Source organism: Coregonus clupeaformis, unplaced genomic scaffold, assembly GCF_020615455.1.
Source record: "Coregonus clupeaformis isolate EN_2021a unplaced genomic scaffold, ASM2061545v1 scaf4894, whole genome shotgun sequence".
NCBI classification, from domain to species: domain Eukaryota; kingdom Metazoa; phylum Chordata; class Actinopteri; order Salmoniformes; family Salmonidae; genus Coregonus; species Coregonus clupeaformis.
In genome coordinates this window covers 2,179-20,304 of record NW_025538348.1, presented here as the reverse complement: position 1 = coordinate 20,304, position 18,126 = coordinate 2,179, and the positions used below count along the sequence as shown (strand labels likewise).

The 18,126-nt window shown below is 46.0% G+C and overlaps 1 protein-coding gene across 1 annotated transcript; it reads left to right on the top strand.

Annotated features, from left to right (window-relative positions):
- Positions 1-273: 273 nt before the first annotated feature.
- On the top strand, positions 274-13,400 carry LOC123490805 (arf-GAP with coiled-coil, ANK repeat and PH domain-containing protein 2-like). Its single transcript, XM_045220673.1, has 6 exons — positions 274-359; positions 505-612; positions 1,049-1,158; positions 3,589-3,699; positions 3,790-3,851; positions 12,692-13,400. Exons 1-6 carry the CDS (start codon positions 315-317, stop codon positions 12,859-12,861), a joined length of 606 nt encoding a protein of 201 aa, XP_045076608.1. The 5' UTR covers positions 274-314; the 3' UTR covers positions 12,862-13,400.
- The last annotated feature ends 4,726 nt before the right edge of the window (positions 13,401-18,126 follow it).

The following is an 18,126-nucleotide window of genomic DNA, read 5'->3' as shown; positions in this document are numbered from 1 at the left end:
GGGTTCTTCGGCTGTCCCCATAGGAGAACCCTTTGAAGAACTCCTTTGGGTTCCATGTAGAACCCTTTCCACATGTAACTCTTTTTTTCTAAGAGTGAACACTGGAGTGTGTTTCAAAAGACTTCACATAGACATTAGTAGGGCTTTATAATGTTCGATTTGAAACAGAACTATTAAAATAGTTTGACTCCCTGCACAGTCCCCTGCTTTAACAATGATTCTCTCTCTCTCTCTCTCTCTCTTTTTATTCTCTCTATCTCTCTCTCTATCTCTCTCTCTCAGCCCAGAGAAAGAGACATGGATTAAAGAGAAATATGTGGAGAAAAGATTTGCAAAGGATGCCAGCTCGCCTGAAACACGTAGGTCCCTATCGTACTACTCACCTCCGCATGGGGTTTGATGTTTGTGTGTGTGTGTCTGTCTTTGTGTGAATTTAATCAGTCCTACTCCTACATTTAGTCTCAGTCCATTCGTCTTTCAATGACGCTATTATTGTTACTGTAGAGATTGGGAGGGAGAATGCAGGGCATCAGCATGGCGCAGGGGGCAGAGGTGAACTGGAGCCACGCTGAGGAGGAGGGACGCAATGCTCTCATAGGTTCAGCTTTTGGGGTGAGTAGCGCCGTGGGCATGATTTAAAGGTAGTCAGCGATGCACAAAGTAATCAGCAATATCAAGCTGCTTTTCGCAACATATAAGGACATTCAATCTGAGGGCTTAACTTCTCTGCTGTTTCGGTTCAGCAGTTATCACATTGAAGCTATTGAAGTGCACCCATGCACATATGCAGATATTCTGTGATACTCTGTCTGAGTGCATCGTCTTGCATCATGCTTATTTGCAAAATGTTCAGTGCTGCTCGTGGCAACGTCATATCGCTGAGTCTCAGTTTGACATAGATTGTGTTTTATTTATACTTTAGCATAGTAGGCCCCCAAGTTTATCCTGACTAGGTAGTTTGTTTTATGTTAATTTTTTTTTACTTCAGGGCCGTAAACATGGGTTGTGCATGTGTCTTACATGTATATGCTTTTCTGTCTGTCTACAGGGCTCCCTATCGGCCTGTGAGTTCCTACTGCAGAATGGAGCCAATCTAAACTACTGTGACCAGCGTGTTCAAGGAGCCCTTCACACTGCAGCCACCTGGGGCCACACAGGGTGAGGGTCACACACATAGAGATACAGTTGAAGTCGGAAGTTTACATACACTCGTTTTTCAACCACTCCACAAATTTCTTGTTAACAAACTATAGTTTTGGCAAGTTGGTTAGGACATCTACTTTGTGCATGACACAAGTAATGTTTCCAACAATTGTTTACGTACAGATTATTTCACTTATAATTCACTGTATCACAATTCCAGTGGGTCAGCAGTTTACATACACTAAGTTGACTGTGCCTTTAAACAGCGTAGAAAATTCCAGAAAATGATGTCATGGCTTTAGAAGCTTCTGATATGCTAATTGAGATAATTTGAGTCAATTGGAGGTGTACCTGTGGATGTATTTAAAGGCCTACCTTCAAACTGAGTGCCTCTTTACTCATGGGAAAATCAAAAGAAATCAGCCAAGACCTCAGAAAAAAATTGTAGACCTCCACAAGTCTGGTTCATCCTTGGGAGCAATTTACAAACGCCTGAAGGTACCACGTTAATCTGTACAAACAATAGTACGCAAGTATAAACACCAAGGGACCACGTAGCCGTCATACCGCTCAGGAAGGAGGCGCGTTCTGTCTCCTAGAGATGAACGTACTTTGGTGCGAAAAGTGCAAATCAATCTCAGAACAACAGCAAAGGACCTTGTGAAGATGCTGGAGGAAACAGGTACAAAAGTATCTATATCCACAGTAAAACAAGTCCTATATCGACATAACCTTAAAAGCCGCTCAGCAAGGAAGAAGCCACTGCTCCAAAACCACCATAAAAAAGACAGACTACGGTTTGCAACTGCACATGGGGACAAAGATCGTACTTTTTGGAGCAATGTCCTCTGGTCTGATGAAACAAAAATAGAACCGTTTGGCCATAATGACCATTGTTATGTTTGGAGGAAAAAGGGGGTTGCTTGCAAGCCAAAGAACACCATCCCAACCATGAAGCACGGGGGTGGCAGCATCATGCTGTGGGGGTGCTTTGCTGCAGGAGGGACTGGTGCACTTCACAAAATAGATGGCATTATGAGGAAGGAAAATTATGTGGCTATATTGAAGCAACATCTCAAGACATCAGTCAGGAAGTTAAAGCTTGGTTGCAAATGGGTATTCCAAATGGACAATGACCCCAAGCATACTTCCAAAGTTGTGGAAAAATGGCTTAAGGACAACAAAGTCAAGGTATTGGAGTGGCCATCACAAAGCCCTGACCTCAATCCTATAGAGCATTTGTGGGCAGAACTGAAAAACCGTGTGCTAGCAAGGAGGCCTACAAACCTGACTCAGTTACACCAGCTCTGTCAGGAGGAATGGGCCAAAATTCACCCAACGTATTGTGGGAAGCTTGTGGAAGGCTACCTGAAACGTTTGACCCAAGTTAAACAATTTAAAGACAATGCTACCAAATACTAATTGAGTGTATGTAAACTTCTGACCCACTGGGAATGTGATGAAATAAATAAAAGCTGAAATAAATCATTCTCTCTACTATTATTCTGACATTTCACATTCTTAAAATAAGGTGGTGATCCTAACTGACCTAAGACAGGGAATTTTACTAGGATTAAATGTCATGAATTGTGAAAAACTGAGTTTAAATGTAATTGGCTAAGGTGTATGTAAACTTCCGACTTCAACTGTAGCTTCATTTTAAGTGGTATGCTATTGGAACAGTGGCCGTAACTAGGACCCAGAGTTTATGGTCAGGGTAAAGTCCTTGGTCTACATATAGCAATAGAAGAAGTCCTTCCAGGTCTTAGGCCAGGGCTTCTCTAAGTTTTTGGGGCCGGGGACCGCTTTTGTGATAGCAAATTTATAATCGGAAAACACAACTCCTACTTGAGAATTCAATAAAAAAAGCATGCAAGGAGTTTTACTATGATTTCTGCAATTGTCACGCCCTGGCTCTGGGGACTCTTAAATGTTGAGCCAGGGTGTGGAGTTTCTATGTTATATTTTCTATGTTGTGTTTTCTAGATCATGTGGATCTATGTTGGCCAGGGTGGTTCCCAATCAGAGGCAGCTGTAGCTCGTTGTCTCTGATAGGGGACCATACTTAGGCAGCCTGTTTGGCACCAGTCGGTGTGGGATCTTGTTCCGTAAAGGTTTGTGTTGTGTAACCTAGGACTTCACGTTTCGTTTGTTTGTTGTTTTGTTTGTGTGTTAAGTACAAATAAAATATGTACGCTTATCACGCTGCGCCTTGGTCCGTCTCATCAGTAAACGATCGTGACAGCAATGCATGGTCGGACTAACCAAGTATCTGGCCCCTTTTCTTATTCTGTATTTTTTATTTTTTATCTGGTCGCTGACTCCCTGCAGTACCACTTTGAGAACCACTGCTGTCTTAGGGTATAGTAAATCAAAGTCTATGATTGGTTAAAATCAGTTTGGTGGGTGCAAATGAATAACATGTGTGCCTCATGTGTCTCACAGGCAAGTGTGTCTACTTCTAAAGAAGGGAGCCAATCAGTATGCAGTTGACGAGAGGGGGCAGGACCCACTCGCCATTGCCATAGAGACAGCACATGCCGATATTGTGACCCTGTAAGTAAATCCACTCTATGAAATGCAGGAAAAGTGGAAGCATTGTGGTAGTTTGTTAATGCCCTGTATTTTTTGGGGACTGTCTTCCAGACTACGAATGGCTCGCATGAATGAAGAGATGAGAGACTCAGAGGGATTCTTTGGATCTATGGGTAACATTCACTATGTTGATGTTTAATAAAATGATGATACCTTTATTTGTTTCTCACCTGTAGCCCTTTACACTCATACCTGTATACGGGTTGAAAATGGCAGATTTGGGCACTGATAAGCACCTGAATTGGAACGCAGTGGCTGTACAGTAACATGCTATACATTACGTCAGAGCTCAGGGTCTCCGCTTCACAGCTCTGTATGGGTTTTGACTGACAGCTTTTCTGAACTTGAGCACCGCACGTGACAAGAAGTTGCCCCCATCCCTCCCGCTAATTGGGCAACTTTTGCAAACGTTTTGTTGTCTGAATGGAGGAAATGCTGTAAATTACAAGGACTCAATGTACACTGCTCAAAAAAATAAAGGGAACACTTAAACAACACAATGTAACTCCAAGTCAATCACACTTCTGTGAAATCAAACTGTCCACTTAGGAAGCAACACTGATTGACAATACATTTCACATGCTGATGTGCAAATGGTATAGACAACAGGTGGAAATTATAGGCAATTAGCAAGACACCCCCAATAAAGGACTGGTTTTGCAGGTGGTGACCACAGACCACTTCTCAGTTCCTATGCTTCCTGGCTGATGTTTTGGTCACTTTTGAATGCTGACGGTGCTTTCACTCTAGTGGTAACATGAGACGGAGTCTACAACCCACACAAGTGGCTCAGGTAGTGCAGGTCATCCAGGATGGCACATCAATGCGAGCTGTGGCAAGAAGGTTTGCTGTGTCTGTCAGCGTAGTGTCCAGAGCATGGAGGCGCTACCAGGAGACAGGCCAGTACATCAGGAGACGTGGAGGAGGCCGTAGGAGGGCAACAACCCAGCAGCAGGACTGCTACCTCCGCCTTTGTGCAAGGAGGAGCAGGAGGAGCACTGCCAGAGCCCTGCAAAATGACCTCCAGCAGGCCACAAATGTGCATGTGTCTGCTCAAATGGTCAGAAACAGACTCCATGAGGGTGGTATGAGGGCCCGACGTCCACAGGTGGGGGGTTGTGCTTACAGCCCAACACCGTGCAGGGCGTTTGGCATTTGCCAGAGAACACCAAGATTGGCAAATTCGCCACTGGCGCCCTGTCTCTTCACAGATGAAAGCAGGTTCACACTGAGCACATGTGACAGACGTGACAGAGTCTGGAGACGCCGTGGAGAACGTTTCTGCTGCCTGCAACATCCTCCAGCATGACCGGTTTGGCGGTGGGTCAGTCATGGTGTGGGGTGGCATTTCTTTGGGGGCCGCACAGCCCTCCATGTGCTCGCCAGAGGTAGCCTGACTGCCATTAGGTACTGAGATGAGATCCTCAGACCCCTTGTGAGACCATATGCTGGTGCGGTTGGCCCTGGGTTCCTCCTAATGCAAGACAATGCTAGACCTCATGTGGCTGGAGGTGTCAGAAGTTCCTGCAAGAGGAAGGCATTGATGCTATAATAATAATAATAATATAATATGCCATTTAGCAGACGCTTTTATCCAAAGCGACTTACAGTCATGTGTGCATAAATTTTTACATATGGGTGGTCCCGGGGATCGAACCCACTACCCTGGCGTTACAAGCGGCGTGCTCTACCAATTGAGCTACAGAGGACCACATACATAGGCTATGGACTGGCCCGCCCATTCCCCAGACCTGAATCCAATTGAGCACATCTGGGACATCATGTCTCGCTCCATCCACCAACGCCACGTTGCACCACAGACTGTCCAGGAGTTGGCGGATGCTTTAGTCCAGATCTGGGAGGAGATCCCTCAGGAGACCATCCGCCACCTCATCAGGAGCATGCCCAGGCGTTGTAGGGAGGTCATACAGGCACGTGGAGGCCACACACACTGCTGAGCCTAATTTTGACTTGTTTTAAGGACATTACATCAAAGTTGGATCAGCCTGTAGTGTGGTTTTCCACTTTAATTTTGAGGGTGACTCCAAATCCAGACCTCCATGGGTTGATACATTTGATTTCCATTGATAATTTTTGTGTGATTTTGTTGTCAGCACATTCAACTATGTAAAGAAAAAAGTATTTAATAAGATTATTTCATTCATTCAGATCTAGGTGTCACGAGTTGCTAAGCCAGAACCCAGAAGCAGACCAGGACAAGGTAAGTTGAAACGAAGGTGAGTGTTTATTTACAAGTTCAAGAGTGATGCTGAATAATCCAGGGAACAGAGCGGGCGGCGTTGATTAGTTGTTGGGGGTGCAGTGGTTGATCCCATCCTGGAGTCGGCAGCCGCCGACCACCAGGCAGAGGTTGGATGAAGGTTCCGGACGGGTGACTGCAGATGGAACAAAGCGGGGTAAGTAAGCAACAAACCAACAAGGTGCAAAAACAACAAAACTAACGCTAGGCTCTAAGACTGATACTCTGGTAAACCTACTGTTCATGGCTACCGATCCGGCCGGGAATGGATGTTAGGCCAGAGCCTAAGAAGGGTGATGATCAGGACCAGGTGTGCAGATTGCTGATGGGATGCAGGTGCGGAAATCAAGAGACTCCCCGGAGCGTTCCAGAACCCCTCGGGAAACTGGAGATCACGAACATAACAACTAGTCCACAGACAGGACCCGACTCAGACTGCCGGGATCGTTACAGTACCCCCCCTCCGACGAACGCCACCGGGCGGACTCCCGGAGCGCCAGGATGGAGGCGGTAGAAGTCACTGATGAGGTCAGCATCTAGGACCTGTCGCCGCGGAATCCAACTCCTCTCTTCAGGACCATACCCCTCCCAGTCCACGAGATACTGGAAACCCCGGCCCCGCCGTCTGGAATCCATGATGCGACGCACCGTGTAGGCAGGACCACCTCCGATCATCCGAGGAGGAGGAGGAGGAGGCGGAGGAGGCAACAGAGGACTGAGGAAAACAGGCTTGAGGCAGGAGACATGAAAGGTGGGATGGACTCTGAGCGTCCTCGGGAGTTTGAGTCGAACTGCCACCGGATTGATCACCTTCTCCACCACAAACGGACCAATGAACTTCGGCAACAACTTCCTAGACTCAGTCCGTAAAGGAAGATCCCGTGTGGCCAACCAGACCCTATCTCCGATGGTGTAGGTGGGAGCGGGGATCCGGCGACGATTCGCCTGGAGCTGATACCGGTCCGAAACTCTAAGGAGTGCTTTCTGGCCCGATGCCAGGTCCGGTGGCAACGATTAATATGGACCTGAACAGAAGGCACTGAGAGCTCCTTCTCCTGAGAAGGGAACAAGGGAGGTTGGTAGCCATACAGGCACTGGAAGGGAGACATCCCAGTGGCAGATGTAGGGAGAGTATTGTGGGCATACTCAACCCAAGGCAACTGAGAGACCCAGGAGGTGGGGTTGGAAGAGGCCAGACAGCGTAGCGTGGATTCCATCTTCTGGTTGGCTCTCTCCGCCTGACCATTAGATTGGGGGTGAAAACCAGATGTGAGACTGACTGTAGCTCCAATGGCCAAACAGAAGGACTTCCAGACAGCAGAGGTAAACTGAGGGCCACGGTCGGAAACGATATCACTGGGCAACCCGTGGACCCTGAAAACCTCCCTAACCAGGATCTCGGACGTCTCCGAGGCAGAGGGAAGCTTGGCAATAGGCACAAAGTGGGCGAACTTGCTGAATCTGTCCACGATAGTCAGAACGACCGTGTTCCCCTCAGAAGCGGGCAACCCAGTGACAAAGTCCAGGGCCAGATGCGACCATGGTCGCGGGGAATAGGAAGGGGGTGAAGTAGTCCAGAGCTGGGCCGATTGGTACTCTTATTCTGCGCACACACTGGACAGGCAGCAACATAACCCCGAGTATCCTCGGCCATGGCAGGCCACCAAAAACGTCTGCGAAGAAACGCCATTGTCCGAGCCACGCCAGGGTGACAAGCCATCTTGCTGGCGTGGGACCATTTGAGGACAGCAGGACGAACCGACTCAGGCACAAACAACCGACCGGGTGGACCGTTACCGGGACCGGGCTGAGTCCGAAGGGCCGCCAGCACCTCCTCCTCAATCTTCCACATAACTGCTCCCACGACGCAGTTCCGGGGGAGAATTGTCTCGGTCTTGGACCCACTCTCCTCCGTCTTGGAGAACATCCGGGACAAGGCGTCCGCCTTGCCGTTCTTAGATCCAGGTCGGAACGTCAGGGAAAACTTGAATCGTCCCGAAAAACAACGCCCACCTGGCCTGACGGGAGTTGAGACGTTTAGCGATTGCACGTAAGCAAGATTCTTGTGGTCAGTCCAGACAATAAACGGTTGCTCCGCCCTCCAACCAGTGGCGCCACTCCTCCAAGGCAAGTTTCACCGCGAGAAGCTCCCGGTTACCCACATCGTAATTCCTCTCCGCAGGCGAAAGGCGACGAGGTAGTAGGCGCAGGGATGGAGTTTACTGTCCGTGGAGCATCGCTGCGACAGGATGGCGCCAACTCCCACATCAGACGCGTCCACTTCAACGACGAACTGACGGGCCGTGTCCGGTTGAGAGAGAATCGGTGCGTTGGTGAATCGCCTCTTCAAATCCAGAAACGCTCGATCCGCCTCCGATTCCACTTGAAGGTCCTGATACTGGAAGTCAAGGCAGTTAACGGAGCGGCCACACGGCTGTAATCCCGGATGAATCTGCGGTAGAAATTCGCAAACCCCAAAAATCTCTGGAGCTGCAATCTCGTACCGGGCTGGGCCCATTCCAGAACCGCTCTAACCTTCTCCTGGTCCATCCTAATCTCTCCCCTGGAGATGATGTACCCGAGAAAGGATGTCGTGTGGGCGTGAAACTCGCACTTCTCGGCCTTCACGAACAGGCGATTCTCCAACAATCGCTGCAGAACCTGCCGGACATGCTGGACGTGGTCGGAAGGTTCCTTCGAGAAGATCAGAATGTCATCCAGGTAAACAAACACAAAGAGACCGATCATATCTCTCAGGGACGTCGTTCACCATACTCTGGAATACCGCTGGAGCATTGGTCAGTCCAAACGGCATCACCTGATACTCGAAGTGACCCATCGGTGTATTGAAACCCGTCAACCACTCGTCCCCCTCTCTGATCCGGACCATGTGATACGCATTGCGTAGGTCTAGCTTGGTGAACACCGTAGCACCCTGTAAGGAGTCGAAGGCAGAACTCATCAAGGGCAGGGGATACTTGTTCTTGACCGTGATGTCATTCAACCCCCGATAATCAATACACGGTCGAAGAGAGCCATCCTTCTTACCCACAAAGAAGAATCCTGCCCCCAGGGGGTGATGACGAGGGACGAACGAGACCAGCAGCTAGGGACTCCTTGATGTAGGTCTCCAAAGCCTCACGTTCAGGTCGGGAGATACTGTATAACCTTCCCTTGGGGTAGACAGCTCCAGGGAACAGGTTGATGGCACAATCATATGGTCGGTGGGGAGGGAGTGACAGAGCCTTCTGCTTACTGAAAACTTCCCCCAAATCGCGATATGTCTCGGGAACCAGGGACAAATCTGGGGGTTTAGCCTCAATCACCTGACTGGGAACCGAATGGGGGCAGGCAGTCTTGAGACAGTTAGCATGACAATCAAGGCTCCAACTCGTTACCTTGCCCGTCACCCAATCGAACGTGGGATTGTGTTCCTTCAGCCAGGGGTATCCAAGGACCAGAGGAACCTGGGAAGACGGCAGAATGAAGAATGAAATCATCTCAGAATGATTCCCCGACAACCGCATCTTAACCGGTTCAGTCCTCATCGTGATACGTGCCAGACTACTGCCGTCCAGAGTGGTAGCTTCAATGGCTTCCGGCAATTGCTCCTTGGAAAGCCCCAGCTGTTCCACCAACTCGGCATCTAGAAAGCTTCCATCGGCACCTGAATCGATAAAGCGTTAATCGCTAAGCTCTGATTCCTGTTCATAAGGGTAGCCGGAAACGGGTCTGACAGAGGTATTGAGAGAGTCGAAACCGGCTCGCTAAAAGTCCTCCCCACTTTAGCGAGCCGCGCAGTTTGACGACCCGACTGGAACCTGAGAAGCTGATCGGTTGGACGGAGCCCATTGCTTCTCCCTCCTTCGCTCTCGGACTCGATTATCCACCCGAATAGACAAGGCTACCAAGCTGTCCAGGTCACTAGACTCCGGATAGGAGATCAACTCATCCTTGAGCTGCTCCGACAGACCCTGGTAAAGGCCGCTTGCAGAGCCTCCTCATTCCACCCACTCTCCACAGCCAACGTCTTGAACTCGATCACGAAGTCGGCCACGCTGCGCAGTTCCTTGGCGAAGCGAAAACAGGCGCCTAGCTGCGTCCCTCCCTCGGACGGAATGGTCGAAGAGCTTCCTCATCTCGGCCGTGAACCCCTGGTATGAAGCCATGCAGGGATCCTGTCGTTCCCAAACGGCTGAAGCCCACTCCAGCGCTCGACCACGCAGCAACTCAATCACAAAGGCTATCCTAGCCTTGTCTGTGGCATAAGAGTAGGGCTGTAGATCGAACACTAATCCACACTGCATAAGGAAGGAACGGCATCTTCCCAGCTCCCCCTCATATTTATCCGGTGTCGGAACCTTGGGCTCACGGAAGGACACAGCTTCAGAAGCGGCAGGCGAGATGGGTGAAACCGGTAGTGGATCTTCCACCGGACACTTGCGTTGGTTCTGGACCTCCGTCAGACCGGTAGAAAGGTTCCGAACTGACAACGCGATCTCCTGTAGTACCGTGCTATGATGGCCCAACATCTTCTCCTGCTGGGTAATGGCATGGCGAACAGAGTCCAGGTCCGCTGGGTTCATTACGGGCCGGATCGTTCTGTCACGAGTTGCTAAGCCAGAACCCAGAAGCAGACCAGGACAAGGTAAGTTGAAACGAAGGTGAGTGTTTATTTACAAGTTCAAGAGTGATGCTGAATAATCCAGGGAACAGAGCGGGCGGCGTTGATTAGTTGTTGGGGGTGCAGTGGTTGATCCCATCCTGGGTCGGCAGCCGCCGACCACCAGGCAGAGGTTGGATGAAGGTTCCGGACGGGTGACTGCAGATGGAACAAAACGGGGTAAGTAAGCAACAAACCAACAAGGTGCAAAAACAACAAAACTAACGCTAGGCTCTAAGACTGATACTCTGGTAAACCTACTGTTCATGGCTAACGATCCGGCCGGGAATGGATGTTAGGCCAGAGCCTAAGAAGGGTGATGATCAGGACCAGGTGTGCAGATTGCTGATGGGATGCAGGTGCGGAAATCAAGAGAGCTCCCCGGAGCGTTCCAGAACCCTCGGGAAACTGGAGATCACGAACATAACAACTAGTCCACAGACAGGACCCGACTCAGACTGCCGGGATCGTTACACTAGGATGTGTTCTTTTAGTGTTCCCTTAATTTTTTTGAGCAGTGTATTTTGAAAGATGAGATGTTGAGGATTATAATAAATACCACTTTGATGTCATACAAGCAAGCCAAACACCTGTGAATCCAAATGTGCACTTCACATTTCCATATCATAAAACTCATGTCATATACAGTGTCAGTGTTTATGATCACTATGTTCGATGTACAGTTATAAGATGATATGGCTTCATACCCTAGGTTGTTCTGAACAAAATGAGCCTATGTTTGTTTGTTGTGAAGAACATTTGCTGCGGAACATGCACCTGAATGCACGCATGACTCCTTTATAACTCCTTTATAAGATTGTATTTTATAACTTAGCTAGTCATGTTGGCAATAGAACAAGCTTTCAAATTATGCCCACCTGACCCAGATTGCCATTTATAATGGACCGTTTTTTGGATTGCGTAAACAACAACTGTAATTGTGTGTTGGTGGGGATGCAGGGCTGTGTTCCAAACAAAACAACTACAAGTGTGCTTGCTCTAGTTCGTCAATAGCACTGCTAGGAGAGCTCAAAAAATGACCTTATAGTTGAAGACTCTTCTTTGAGACATAAAAGTGCATTGAAATTACTTAGAAACTGTGGCCACTTGGAGACACCAGTTAGTCGTCTTACCCAAACCCTTGGAATTGTTTTGTCTTATGTTGCACCTACACCACATTTTCCAGTAATATTCTTATCATGTTACTGAATGTATCCAGAGTATTTTCAGATTTTGTTATCAACAAATGTGGCGAAAAGTACAGCAAATGTACACTGAACAAAAATAAATAAAGCCCTTTTTGTGGGGAAAAAACTCATTCTGATTGGCTGGGCCTGGCTCCCCAGTGGTTGGGCTTATGCCCTCCCAGGCCCACTCATGGCTGCACCCCTGCCCAGTCATGTGAAATCCATAGATTAGGGCCTAATGAATTTATTTCAATTGACTGATTTTCTTATATTTACATTTTAGTCATTTAGCAGACGCTGTTATCCAGAGCGACTTACAGTTAGTTAGTTGGTGCAATATTTGCTCAGAAATAGAGCACGCTTTGATTGGTTATCTCAAACGTTGAGACCTCTCATTGTTTTGGATTTGAAAACCTAACAGCTGCAAAGGAAGAGGGCGGTGCTCCGGGGCTGTGTGGCTGTCCATGAGTGTGTTTGAGAGAGAAAGACGAAGAGGAGAACAAACCAGTAAAAGCACAGCCCCCTTCATTATTGACGCATCGTGCTCACAGCATCCAGCAGCCTCCCTAGACTATGACGTCAGGAGGACTTCGAGTTTTGGTATCAGCCAGACTTCTCTGTCCGTGCTGAACATGAACACTCCTAGAATGCTGTTTTGCTGTGCTGGGTCGTATTCATTAGGGCTCACCATAGCAAAACGTTTTGTAACGAAGACTAAAACGGCTTGTTCTCATTGAACAAGTACAGATAGTTCCGCTTGTTTTCTTCCATGTCGTGCCTACTAAACACAACCCTTAGTCCAAACACTACATTTTGCTGAACTGCTTGTGTGTTCCTTTCCAGGTGACGATGAGACATTTCAAGACATCTTCCGTGACTTCAGTGATATGGCTTCACACGATCCAGAAAGACTCACCCGTCGACAGTTCAGCAGAAGCGGAGAAGAGGAGGAACAGGACAAGAGAATGGTGAATGACCAGCACAAGGCAGAGAAGGAGGAGGAAGAGACATAGGGAGAATCTCAATTGCATACTCCTCGCGTCCTCTCTCCTGCCCCAATTCTTGTGAATGGATGTTACATAGGATGGATGCATATTAACTGTGTTTGCTCAGTCTGCTGTAATGCCCCAAAAGCACATAAATAAGGAAGATAAAAGTGTTACATATTGAAATACTAAAGTATTATATTTTTATGTATTGGTATGGACTGTAGCCACTTCAATATTTCAGATGTTATTAGATTACTTACACTTACTGACTGAACTGCTGCATGCAGTAGCCTATACATGTTACTATTTACAGGTCATCAGTTTTTGTTTGCAGAGGAAATAAGTGGACCAAAACTGTCAAATGAGAATGCAGGGATTTAGAATGCATTATAAAGCGGGTAGTTTGGGTCCTGATTGGCTGAAACAGCATTTCAGCTGTGTGTATATCAGACAATATGATGCAGAAATACTTGTTTACTGTTCTACTTATGTGGGTATCCAGTTTATAAATGCAATTAGGCACATTTTACATTTTAGTCATTTAGCAGACGCTCTTATCCAGAGCGACTTACAGTTAGTGAGTGCATACATTATTTTTTATACTGGCCCCCCATGGGAATCGAACCCACAACAGAGCCACATCCCAGCCGGCCATTCCTTCCCCTACCCTGGACGAATTGTGCGCCGCCCCATGGGTCTCCTGGTCGCAGGATCTCTAGTGGCACAGCTAGCACTGCGATGCAGTGCCTTAGACCACTGCGCCACTCGGGGAGACCTCTGGGGTTTGTGGTATATGGCCAATATACCACATCCCCTTGGGCCTTATTGCTTAAATATAGGCCTATTATATATTATTTTACTGTGGCACAGTCAGATATAATAAAATGTGTCTTAATACTGTTTTGAGTTTTTATTGGATTATGGTGAACAATGAGCATCCATATTGCACAATGTCCCAGATGTGATTGAAATAATGAGTAAATAATGAGTACAGTCCTTAAAGGAGAAGTTATTTTTTACAACCAAATCTCTATTTTTTACGTAAATAGTTTGTTATAGAAGGGTCCAGACAAATATTTTGTGATTTCACGTTTTAGAGAAATATACTCCAAACAGCAAATCACTTCCTCATCCTCGTGTGGTATGTGGGCCCTGAAAAAACATGAACAAATGCTCCAAAAACACCAAAATACATCCTTTTAGAAACAGCAAAGCTCTCAGTATAGGGATGCAGGTCTTTATATGTTGTACACATGAAATTGTGTCATACCGAACTTTATCTGCAACATTATATTCCATTTTGTTGTGACTCCAGAGATACCTCTGTCCATTTTACAGGTAACTGCCAAAATAAAGGAAACACTAAAGTAAATGAGGGATACAAAGTATATTGAATGCATGGGATGCTTCCACACAGGAAGTTCCAGACACTTGTAGAATATACGCCAAGGCGCATTGAAGCTGTTCTGGCTGCTTGTGGTGTCCCAATGCCCTATAAGGACACTATATGTTGGTGTTTCCATTATTTTGGCAGTTACCTGTAGCAGCAGGCTACATGGAAAATGGAACCGCTTGAGTTGCGCAAAAGGGAATAAATATAACATTACGGATAAAGTTTGGAATGACACAACTTCATGTGTACAACATCTAAAGACCCGCGTAACTATACTGAGAGCTTTGCCGTTCCTAAAATGACGTTTTAGGGTGTTTTGTTCATGTTTTTTTCAGGGCCCATATATAACACAATGAGGATGAGGAAGTGATTTGCTGTTTGGGGTAAGATTTTTGTGAAATCACAAAAAAGGATGTCTGGACCCTTCTGTAACATGCCATTTAGATTTTTCAAAAAAAATAGAGATTAGGTTGTAAAAAGGGAAACTTTTCCTTTATTGTAAGGTAGCCTACTGTACAATAGGCCCTTTTCACGTGACGTCAGACAACTTCCGTTCTGCCGCGATGCAGGTTATGTTTACATCCGGTGTCGCTTAGGAACGCTTAGCTAGTAGCACATCATTATGGAGTTCACCCAGTCCCTTTCACATCTGCCACCAATACGACTTAACGACGTAGAACGACTTGCTGACAAGTGGTCCCTTACTTCAAGATCGAAGCTTGATAAAGGCTACAAGTTCTTCGTTGAAGGTTACCTGTTTGATTATGAAGGTACGTGTTTATCTTTATTTAGCTTAAATTAGCCCTATGCTAGCGAAGGTTATGAGCTGACGAAGTTTCTGTTTTGCAGCCTCTTTTTAATATTACTGCTGTTTGTATCGACCGTAAAATAAGAGTCAGTAATGTATTAATGGCTAATGCTGCGCCCTTTCTCCCAATCACTGTATTGAAACAGTCTCAAGTGTAGTTAACGGTGAGGTGACAGTGAGAGGGCGATGTTACAGGTCCATGAAGAAAAATGAGGAGGCTCATCGGCTTCAGGTTTCTCAGATAAACAGTTCTCTAACATTATGATAAGATAGGTTAAGATAGATAAGTTTTCTTTTTGTTGTGTTTTGCTGCGGTTGCAGATTTAATAAGAATGATTCCACAAAGTTCCACTGTGGATCAGTTTGTTTCTCAGTCTGAGCTCTGATTTTGTATCATTAAACTTAATACACAACGAAATTCTTACAAACCGATGTGGGTTGTTGACGGCAATAAAGACTGGGAAAGATTCTGTGATAACTCAAAATGTTCAAATTTTCGATAAGTGTTGGCACTACTTGTCAAAGGTTTCAGAACAGCCAATTTTTCTTAATTAAAAAAAAGAAATTGGGTTTTGAAAATTGTGTACAGTAGTTTATAATGAAACGCAGAAAAAAATGTTTTGTAAGTACAGCACTAATTGTTATGTCTCTATGAACAGGTTACACTAGACTCTGCAGAGGTTCCTGTGGTACTCAATCACATGTCATGTTCCTGCTCTGCTGGGAAAGCACTATGTAATCACATAGTAGCACTTCTTTTTCAAAGTGCTCACTATGTTACCATGGGCTTTAAGACAGTGCCATTGCCTCTGTCATGCACCAGCGCACTGCAGACCTGGCACCGGCCTAGGACACAGGTCAGACATTATTTGTTACACTGATGCAGAACTTTGCAGTTTGTATTGACTTTTGACAATGTATTGTTCATCATTATTATATCACAGGGAATTGTACCAGAGGCCACCAATGATATGGCGGTGTGTAAACCAGCGGCTAAGAAAAAAACAAGTGTCAGAGCTGGTGTGAAGTGCACACTGTACCGAGCCTATGATGGTGAGTCTGAATGAGCCCCCGCCTGTACTAGAGCACAAAGACTTTAGTGCATTTCTAAAATAATACAAACATAAAAGTGATTATTATTTGTTACTTTTTATATAGACTTTCAGTGGATATTTTTTTATTTGTATTAGAAGCATGTACGAGACTGGATGAGTGTGGTTGTCTTTTTTAGTGAAAAGATAAGGTGGCATTTAATGAAATCTAAACTTGACATATCTCACTTTCATGCCAGGGCCTATTCCGGATCCTCACGTCATGGCCAGTGCTGAGAAACTGAAAGACATCCGTCCACAACCAGGGATTTGCAAATTGCTGCACGGGCTTGAGGGCCTTAATTTGGTGGACTCTAAATTTGGCCCTGTGCCATTTGGGTCTGTGCTTTCTTACCAGTGCCCTCTAGAATTAAGTAGAGATATTATTAAACACCCTGGTGCCAGTGAGTTTCCTCAGTTACCTATTGAAGGTTACAACTTTAAATTTCCCATTGATTTTGAGCCCAACTACATACAACAATGTCATTTGGACAGCCTGCTTGTGTCAGAGGAGATGTCTGCTGCTATTGAAGCAGAAACAAGAATGCAGTCAGAATGCCAGCTGTGGAGCCAGGTACGCAAACCCCGACTGACAGCCAGCAGATTCCGTGGAAATATGCCATGTTCGTGGGGAGTTGTCTGCCAAGGCTTTGGCAACCCGCATTCTGAGAGGAACTCCTCAGACAGCTGCTATGAGAAGAGGGTTGGATCTGGAACCTGAGATACTGAGGCAATATTCTGATTTTTGTGATGTCTCTCTGAAACAATGCGGGGTCATCATCCACCCTGATTCACCTCACCTTGCAGCCAGCCCGGATGCTAAAGTCTTCTGCCCAACAGAAGCACCACCATTTGGTCTTGCTGAGGTTAAGAGTTGCGATGTTGAAAATGTTACCCAAGTTAAACACCTGATCACAGTTAAAGGCCAGGCCTGCCTTAAGAAGAGCCACAAATACTACTATCAGGTTCAAGGCCAACTCGCCTTAAGCGGACTTCAGTGGTGTGACTTCATTACAGATACCCGCACTGACTTCACAGTTGAGAGAATCTTTAGGGATGAGGAGATTATCCACTCAATGCGACAGAAGCTTGATCATTTCTATTATAACATCTACATGGATGTCTTAAGTTATAAAACATAAGGCAGAATTTTATGTGTAAATAGTGTTAAGGTAAATGTGGAAGGTGAACCTTTGACATTTTTTTCTTTAACTGCAAATTAACTTGTCATATACTGTATATCTCCTATGTACTGAAACACACATTTTGAAAAGGATTGTGATGTAAATGTCGACATGTTTTTTCTTTAACTGCAAATGAACTTCATTGTGTTATATACTGTATATCTATGTATTGAAATACAAATTTTGAAAAGGATTGCGATGTTGTAAATGCTCTTACCAAAATCAAAAAGGATTGGAAGCAGTTGCTTGCAAACATATATTTAATAGTTCCATCAGTGCCATGACACATAAGCACATAACATGGTTAATAGTTGGATATTTTTACAATATATCACATTAGGTTCATTAATAGCTATGAAAAAGTTATTACCCTTAACAAAAACATACAGTATAACATTAGATCAATTAAATTACCAACAAAGTTAATTCATATTTACATTTTTTTGTACATACAATACAGTAATATAAAAGTACTTCTATTTACAGCCCATCTAGCTTACTCAGGAAATATACAACTTCCAGTTGACAAAAACATCAGACTGGTTTGTCTCCTTTAATGTCAAGAGGTCCCTGATAGTTCGACATGAGGCAGCAGATGGCCCACAGCTGATTCACTGAACCCACTGTGGAAAGAGGAACAAGCCCATCCCAGATATGGTACTCCTTCACCCTCCGTATGGCCCTCTCGACTAAAATCCTCAGCCGGGCGATGGCCTGGGTCTTAAGAGTGTCCTCCCTGCTGAGCTGAGGAGATTTTTTCAGTGGAGGGATGACGAGTGTTGCCCCCACTTCTGACAACATCCTCTCGATCAG